The sequence below is a fragment of the Callionymus lyra genome, unplaced genomic scaffold (assembly GCF_982586985.1).
Source record: "Callionymus lyra unplaced genomic scaffold, fCalLyr1.hap1.1 HAP1_SCAFFOLD_506, whole genome shotgun sequence".
NCBI classification, from domain to species: domain Eukaryota; kingdom Metazoa; phylum Chordata; class Actinopteri; order Syngnathiformes; family Callionymidae; genus Callionymus; species Callionymus lyra.
Genome location: NW_028258803.1, coordinates 20,304 through 29,449, shown reverse-complemented (window position 1 = coordinate 29,449; position 9,146 = coordinate 20,304). Strand labels below are relative to the sequence as shown.

The following is a 9,146-nucleotide window of genomic DNA, read 5'->3' as shown; positions in this document are numbered from 1 at the left end:
CCACATCATACCTGAGAGAAATATTACATTTGACGGAGGACTATTGACACATTATATTTCACTGTGGCCAAAGACAACATTTTATGGAAATATGTTTTGCCATTTATAGGTATGTTGGCAATATAGTTATTTATTTACAGAAAAAGATACATTTGGATAAATTTGTCTTAAATCCCACGTTTAATTTTCATATGCGGGCCCACTTTTCTAAACTTCCGATTTAATTTGGCCGGCTGTGTTTGGAATAGAACTAGCTGCAGTTTTCCTAATTACTGCCTTCCCTGCCGTACGCAACATGGATTTAAGACTTGCCCAGAAAACCTGTTGCTTCCTTTCATCGTCAGGCCACTCCAGATACTGTCATGTTTTGGTGCTTTTCCTGTTTTATTTTGTAGTCGGTTTCCTGTTTTGGTTCGTGTCTTTGTTTTTGTCTTGACAGACGCTGGCAGGTGCGCGGCTGGGGGTGATTGAATGGCGGGTTCTTCCCACAGAAAAGGAGCGTCGCGGACCTGAAGAACTCGCCAGAGAATTGAGTTTCCAGACTAGGTTGGCATTCGTAGATTCTCTTTGCTCGTGTTCCCTATGAACTTTTTCCTCAAGACCCCTGACGTTGTCAGCGCCTTGTTTTGCTCACGTGAGTCTTTTTCCTCTTTTGTTTTAGTTCCGGATCTGAGATCCCGATATCCAGCCGCGTCCTGCCTTCGTCCCGAGTTCCTGATTTGTTTTTTGTTTCGGTCCCTTCCGACCGCTTGGAATATTAAAAGACTTTGCTTGAACATTTGCTCCGAGGATATTTGTCCACTTCCGCTTCTGGGTCTCCTGCCGAGTTCCACCCGTGACAGAATTCTCTGGCCACCAAATGGACCCAGCGGAAGTGAAGGAGCTCCGCCGAGCCCTCGGTTCTCAAGGAACCAGACTTTGTTCGCTCGAGGAGATGACACGGGAGAGTCACGCAGCGCTGGTCCAGCTGTCAGCCGCCGTGGGTGAGTTGACTCTCCGTGTGGCCCCTCCCGCACCTGTTGCAGCCGCTGCAGCCGCTGTACGCACGCCGACTGTTTCTGCTCCTGCTCAACCTGAGAGACTGCCGGTTCTACGCGAACCCACGATACCCACGCCGGGATATTATAGTGGAGAAGTGGGTGGTTGTTCACGTTTTTTGCTCCAAGTTCAGTTAGTTTTTAGCCAGCAGCCCTCCTCGTTTTCTGCGGGTCGCGCTCAGATCGCTTATCTAATAAACCTCCTCCGGGGTAGAGCAGCGGACTGGGCTACTTCCCTGTGGGAGTCTAACTCCCCGGCTCTAGCTAATTTTGATTGTTTCTCTGACGAGATGCGCCGTGTTTTTGACCTACCACATCGCTCTCCCGCGGTGTCCTCTCGCAGACTACTCAGGTTACGTCAGGGCGAGGAGTCTGTGGGGCATTACTCGGTAGATTTCAGAATTTTAGCTGCTGAGAGTGGTTGGAATGAACCCGCACTGATCACCGCGTTTACCCAGGGGTTAGGTAGCGCAGTCAGGGATCAACTCTCCACACGGGAGGAACCAGAGGGGTTGGAGGCCCTTATCAGCCTAGCCATCAGGATTGATAATAGGTTGAGGGAGCGCCGCAGGGAACGTGGCAGGGACGTTATCTCTCCTGCTTTTCCTCTTTTTGACCAACCTGCTCCTCTGTTGACTCCTGAGACTCCTACGCCGCCACCCGATGAGCCGATGCAGCTGGGTCGGACACGTTTGTCTCCGGAACAGCGCTCCCACAGGCTCACGAAGGGACTGTGTCTGTACTGCGGCGAGCCTGGTTATCGACTACGTGTCTGCCCCAGTCGACCTAAGGTTAGTGCTCGGGTGGGACACACTCGTTCGTCGCATGACCCGACTCACCGGATCACCCTACCTGGTCTTTTGACGGTTGACTTGACTTCGACGGCGGAAACTGTACTAATCGACTCTGGCACTGACGACAATTTTATTGACCGAGACTTCACCCTTTCCCTCAACCTTCCCCTGCTTAAACTAGACGTTCCCCGCCCGGTCTGCGCCATAGATGGCCGACCACTACTCGACGTTACTCACCAGACTACTCCCCTTTCCCTCACGATTTCGGGTAACCACTCTGAGTTAATTTGTTTTCTTCTGATTTCTTCTCCCTCTTCTCCTATTGTTCTCGGTCTCCCCTGGCTTCGTATCCATAACCCTCACTTTGATTGGGTGAACTCCACGGTACTTGGTTGGAGCCCGCATTGTCATTCACAGTGTCTCCGTTCTGCACCTACTTGCTCTCGTCCTCCACTTCCCATCTCTCCCCCTCCTGACCTTTCCTCCGTTCCTCCAGAGTATCACAGTTTGGGTGAGGTTTTTAGCAAGGAGAGGGCGCTATCCCTACCACCGCACCGTCCCTATGACTGCGCCATCGACCTACTTCCTGGTTCTCCTCTTCCCTGTAGTCGACTGTATAGGGTTTCTCGCCCGGAGCGCCAGGCCCTCGACACTTATATCGGGGAGTCACTGACCGCCGGTTTAATTCGCCCCTCTTCTTCGCCTCTTGGTGCAGGGTTCTTTTTTGTTAGTAAGAAGGACAAGTCCCTGAGACCTTGTATAGACTACCGGGGATTAAACAGCATAACCGTTAAGAATCGGTATCCCCTCCCACTCATAGACCCGTCGTTTGATCCTCTGAACAAGGCCATGATATTCACTAAACTGGACCTTAGAAGTGCTTATCACTTGGTCCGTGTTAGAGAGGGAGATGAGTGGAAGACGGCTTTTAAGACCCCCTTAGGTCACTTCGAATACCTGGTCATGCCGTTTGGCCTGACCAATGCGCCAGCGGTGTTCCAGAGACTTATCAATGAGGTCTTAGGGGACTTTTTGAGTGATTTTGTGTACGTTTATCTTGACGACATTCTGATCTTTTCCAGTTCTCCTGAGGAACACGTCAGCCACGTCCGCCGCGTACTCCAACGATTATTAGAGAACAGACTGTTTGTCAAGGCAGAGAAGTGCGAGTTCGGAGTCCCCACAGTGAGTTTTTTGGGTTTTATTCTAGGGCAGGGTCAGCTGCGGCCAGATCCCATGAAGGTGGAGGCAGTTGCTCAATGGCCGGAGCCTGTTAGCCGAAAGGAATTGCAGCGATTCTTGGGTTTCGCTAATTTTTATCGCAGGTTCATCCGGGGTTATAGCCAGGTTGCCGCTCCTTTAACCCAGCTTACCTCCACCAAGAGTGCTTACACCTGGTCCTCCAAGGCGGACGACACCTTCAACCGGCTGCGCTCGCTGTTCTCCTCCGCGCCTATCCTACGACACCCCGACCCAGCCCGTCAGTTCATCGTGGAGGTGGACGCTTCGGACACCGGCATAGGGGCAGTGCTGTCCCAGAGGTGCGCCAGGGACAATAAGGTGCATCCCTGTGCTTTCTATTCCCGGAAGCTGTCCCCAGCGGAGCAGAATTATGACATTGGCAACCGGGAGCTCCTGGCGGTGGTGGCGGCACTTCAGGAGTGGAGGCATTGGCTGGAAGGCTCAGAGGTACCCTTTCTGGTTTTAACGGATCATCGGAACTTACTCTACCTACAGGAGGCCAGGCGCCTGAACTCCCGCCAGGCCCGTTGGGCCCTGTTTTTGGGTCGTTTCGACTTTTCCCTGACGTACCGCCCGGGAGGTAAGAACGTTAAGCCTGATGCCTTATCCCGTCAGTTTGCTCCTTCCCAGGAGGGTCTGGCAGAGGAGACCATCCTTCCAAAGCGGTGTTTTATCAGGGCGGCCAGCTGGGATATAGAGAGGGTTGTTCAGGAGGCCCAGGAGAGTGACCCAGGACCTAGCTCTGGACCGCCTGATAGACTGTTTGTTCCGCAGCCAGCTCTTGCCCAGGTTCTTCAGTGGGGGCACACCCACAAGGTAGCGTGTCACCCGGGCGTTTCAAGGACACTCTCTTTTCTCAGGCAGAGATTCTGGTGGCCGGAGATGGCACGCGACGTCCTGGAGTTTGTGGCTGCATGTACCACGTGTGCTCGCGGAAAGTCCTCCCGTCGCCCCCCCCCCCCCCCCGCTGGACTCCTTCGACCCTTACCTGTGCCGAGTCGCCCCTGGTCGCACATCTCTGTGGATTTCGTCACCGGTCTCCCTCCTTCCATGGGTAGGACAGTTATCCTGACAGTAGTGGACCGCTTTTCCAAGATGGTTCACTTTATCCCCCTGATAAAGTTACCGTCAGCCTTGGAGACAGCGGACCTGCTGGTCCTACATGTTTTTCGACTCCATGGTATCCCGGTAGACATTGTCTCGGATCGGGGACCCCAGTTCTCCTCGCAGGTATGGAGAGCTTTCTGTAGATCCCTGGGGGCTAAGGCTAGCCTTTCGTCGGGGTACCATCCGCAGAGCAACGGCCAGACGGAACGGGCCAACCAGGACCTGGAATCAGCTTTACGCTGCGTGTCGGCTCGTCACCCGGCCTCCTGGTGTCAGCACATCCCCTGGGTGGAGTATTCTCACAACTCCCTAACTTCATCTGCCACTGGGAGGTCACCATTCATGGCAGCGTATGGTTATCAACCACCTCTCTTCCCCTCTCAGGAGAGGGAGGCAGCGGTTCCCTCAGTTTGGGCCCACCTACGACGTTGTCGATCTGTCTGGCACCAGACCAGGGAGGCTTTATCCCGCACCGCTACAAGAAATCAACGCCTCGCTGACAAGCACCGTGTGCCAGCCCCGAGGTACTCACCTGGCCAGAAGGTTTGGCTATCCACCCGGGACCTTCCCCTTCCAGTGGAATCACGCAAGCTGGCTCCTAGGTTCGTGGGGCCGTTCGAGATCGAAAAGATCATTAATCCCACTGCCATGCGCCTCAAGCTCCCTCCGTCGCTCAAGGTCCATCCCACCTTCCACATCTCTCTCCTGAAGCCCGTCTCAACCAGTCCTCTCAGTGCGCCAGCCGAGCCTCCAGCTCCTCCGCTCATCATTGACAATCACCCTGCGTACAAGGTCCACAAGATCCTGGAGGTTCGCCGCAGAGGTCGGGGCTTCCAGTACCTAGTGGACTGGGAGGGCTACGGTCCAGAGGAGCGCTCCTGGATCTCCCGCTCACTCATCCTGGACCTCTCCCTCCTCCGAGACTTTTACCGGGAGCACCCGGAAAGACCGGGTAGAACGCCTGGAGGCGCTACCTAGAGGGGGGGGTACTGTCATGTTTTGGTGCTTTTCCTGTTTTATTTTGTAGTCGGTTTCCTGTTTTGGTTCGTGTCTTTGTTTTTGTCTTGACAGACGCTGGCAGGTGCGCGGCTGGGGGTGATTGAATGGCGGGTTCTTCCCACAGAAAAGGAGCGTCGCGGACCTGAAGAACTCGCCAGAGAATTGAGTTTCCAGACTAGGTTGGCATTCGTAGATTCTCTTTGCTCTTGTTCCCTATGAACTTTTTCCTGAAGACCCCTGACGTTGTCAGCGCCTTGTTTTGCTCACGTGAGTCTTTTTCCTCTTTTGTTTTAGTTCCGGATCTGAGATCCCGATCTCCAGCCGCGTCCTGCCTTCGTCCCGAGTTCCTGATTTGTTTTTTGTTTCGGTCCCTTCCGACCGCTTGGAATATTAAAAGACTTTGCTTGAACATTTGCTCCGAGGATATTTGTCCACTTCCGCTTCTGGGTCTCCTGCCGAGTTCCACCCGTGACAGATACGTCTGCTGCCTCAGTAGACGTCTTAGTCTCAAGAACTTCTTGGGCAAACAATCATCAGGCAACGGCTCCAAAAGGATGAAAACAAGGGAGTCCTCATGGACTCCAATGGCTCGGTGCTGAGCGAAGAACAGTTCGTAGTTACACCATTCACTCTGGATAAAATGCTTGGAGAGGACAAAAAGGGTCTTGTAGCTGGATTCCACACAGTTAATGATGTTGTCTATGATCCAGTCTCCTGGTACAAAGTCACGTGCATGAACACACAGAGAAAACCCAGCATTTTCAAGGCACTTTACCAACTTGTTGTCCACCCAGTCTGCATCGTGATGGCTGTAGGAGATGAACCCATGATAAGCAAATGATACATCTGTTAAAATTTGCGATCGTTTCTTGCTTCGACTCTTCACTCGAATCCATACCATCAACATCTTTAAATACCACAAGCCATCATATTTGTAGAAAAGCACAATAATAGGGAACACTACAACCATCAAGCAAGACAGAGCTACAACAGCCCTGAGCCACATTGTACATGATAGCTCAGTTGTTTTGTACTCAGAGAGGGGAAGGCCTGCAAGTGACAGAGGAGAATTGCAAGCGTAGTCTAGGGGCCAATCTAGAAGCAGGGATTTGTTATAATGGGTGAGGAACCAGTGTGAGTCACACGAGCAGACGAATGGATTGTTCCCAGCTTTAATAGTCTGAAGACTTGGCAGTTGCTCCATGACCTCTTGGGATAGAAATGGGATGGCGTTCTGGTCTATATAAAGACTGATCAAAGCAGGGGCGTCATGAAAGTCCGGGAGCGAGTGAATACCATTGGAACTTAGTATAAGGTGTGTTGGACTGGGAAGCAAAATTCCATCATTCGGTGTTATGGTTGTGATTCCTGTTTTTGTCAAGTCAATCTTCATGAAATGTTTGGATAAGCATTGGAAAACACTATTTCCGAGGTTGTTGTTTGCCAGACTGATTTCTGTCAAGTGTTCCGGCCAATTGCATGGGTTATCAAGCGTGATGGAGTTGAAGCTGAGGTCGAGAAACTGTAGCGTGCTCATTTCATGTGTTTTATCGGCAAAGAATGACAGACTCTTGAAGCGGTTTTGGCTCAGGATCAACCGTTTCAGCTTTGGCAAAATGGAGGTGTATGTACAAGAGTACCACCAGAACCCACGGTCACTCAAAAGATTGTTGCTTAAATCCATAGTCTCCAGTGCTGGCAATGTTAAGAAGGATTGGCAGGGCACAATATTCATCCCAGTCCCAGAACATTTCACATAGGTCAGATTTGAAGATGCCTTAAGGCTTATATTAATTATGGGGTACTTCATTTGAAAATGATTAACACCATCAATAGTTAATGAACGGAAACCAACGGAGTGATTGATGGTTGTCACTTGTAACCCATCTGGAGTATCTTCATTGTAACTCATGTGGACAAATGATAAATCCTGAACAGTGGAGAGCCATACATTCTTCACAAGTGCTCCCATAAAAGAGCTGTTCATCCAGGTATACTCCAAGGTTACATTCTTAATGTTTGGCATTGTTCTCAAGTTCACGAAAGGGTCCCAATCAAGTTTACAGTTGTCAGAAAACAAAGTGATAAATCTCAATGCTGTTGCTCTTGCCTTGTTCAAATCACGTAGAACTTTGTCAAACAAGTCAAAACGACCACAAAAAGAAGAGTTGAGCGACATTTTCTTGATGGACAATTTTCCAAGGGCACCCGCCTCATATTTTTGCCAAGGAATTCCAGCTCTTAGAGTGAAATGTTGCAAAGGGATCCTGAGCAGGGAATTGAAGTCATCAGCGGTGACAGACCAAGCAGTTGTGCTTCCAAGAGAAAGGACCTCCAGATTCTTCATGAGCTCAAATGACCTCGGCACAGCATAGCTCTGGTAAGGATTGTCGGACATGTCAAGATTTTCCATGTTCGGCAACTTTAAATCAGGGATGGTCAGCAGTTTGTTGCTGGAAATGTTCAGAACCTTGAGGGTTGGGACCTGATCGAAAGTATCAACCGAAATCTCTTTCAAACCACAGTTGGTGATCTTTAGGAAACAAAGCTTGACTAGTCTTGAAAATGAATCCCCATTTAGTCTCTGGATGAAGTTGTAAGATAGATCGAGATACCTGATGTAGTTGGGGAGATCAGAAGGAACACGAGTGAGATTCTGATGTGTGAGTTCCTTCACTTCTCTCCTGGATGTCAGACACAGATTCATCCCTAGATCATCTGGTAATCCAGCTGTGAAGTCAAGGTCCTCCATCCAGATGACCAAGAGAGTTGTGACCAGGATAGTCACTTTGCCTCTGAGAAGAAAGAGAAATTAATAAGAACAATGTCTTCGAAACATGACTGCAGAACTCAATCTTCAGACTCACAAACCTGACAAACCCTTTTTATTGTATATATCGCCGACTGCAATCTTCCAACCTATAAGATTTAATTCCTCTTTTATATAACTTCATGATCTTTTAGACAGATTAAAAGGGATAGAGCGAAAGATACACTAGACCATAAAAAGTTACTGAGCCCTTTTTTCTTCTTTTTTTTGTAGACTGCAAACATCCACCCTATAAAGTGTTGTTCCTCTTTTACTACAATGTCCTCTTTCTAAAACATGTTTTGAAAGAGATTTTCATTTTATTTGGCCCAGAAGATCCTTCAATACGTAAAGTTACCTAAAAATGAAAATGATTATTAATTCAAACAGCATTTTTACTGTAATGGTGAGGTTGACCCAGAAGTGGAAACGGTCTCAGAACATAGATCAGTATTGGATCAATGTCTTCTGAAACAAATTCAATTTAAAATCCAGAGGAGAAGAGGCAATTACTCAATTCATGCATATCTGCCGAGATGAAACAAAAGCACGAAACAGAGTCTGAAGCAGACAAAAATATTAAGATAAGACACACAGGAAATATGACATTAAACACATTGCTTTGAAAGCATATCAATAATTGAATTAACTGAAAATATTGTGTCTGACTTTTAATATATTCCTAGAAATATGAGATCTTAAATCATACTAAAATGTTTATTAAAGTTTGGGGATAAAGAAAGACAAATAGTTAGTGATGAAGGATAGAAAGATAATATTGTGGAGATTGTTAAGGTTACCTAAAAAGGGATTCTTGAGAATTTGCAGGTAAACTATAGACATTCTTTATGTTGGATTCTACCCCCAGTAAGTAAGTAAGTAATATTTGTAGAGCGCTTTTATAGACCAGGGTCACAAAGCGCTTAAACAATCGAAACAATACCCAACAAAAGTATATGTTTAAGTCAAAGATAGAGCCTGGTATCACAATCTGTTTTCATCATTTCCTGTTATGGGTTGCAAGACTTTTGATTGATTACATAATATTTGTATTTATTTGGGTTTAAAATCCCTGCATCCGTAGAAATACTGTAGACTGTACAATATCCCTACTATTACTACTAACACTTCTGATAAGAATGATGATAACAACCATAA

At 48.4% G+C, this 9,146-nt stretch overlaps 1 protein-coding gene across 1 annotated transcript; it reads right to left on the bottom strand.

Annotated features, from left to right (window-relative positions):
• Nucleotides 1-207: 207 nt before the first annotated feature.
• On the bottom strand, nt 208-7,892 carry LOC148057829 (toll-like receptor 1). Its single transcript, XM_087782731.1, has 2 exons — nt 5,646-7,892; nt 208-357 (listed from the first exon to the last, which is right to left on the bottom strand). Exons 1-2 carry the CDS (start codon nt 7,884-7,886, stop codon nt 208-210), a joined length of 2,391 nt encoding a protein of 796 aa, XP_087638857.1. The 5' UTR covers nt 7,887-7,892.
• Nucleotides 7,893-9,146: the final 1,254 nt, after the last annotated feature.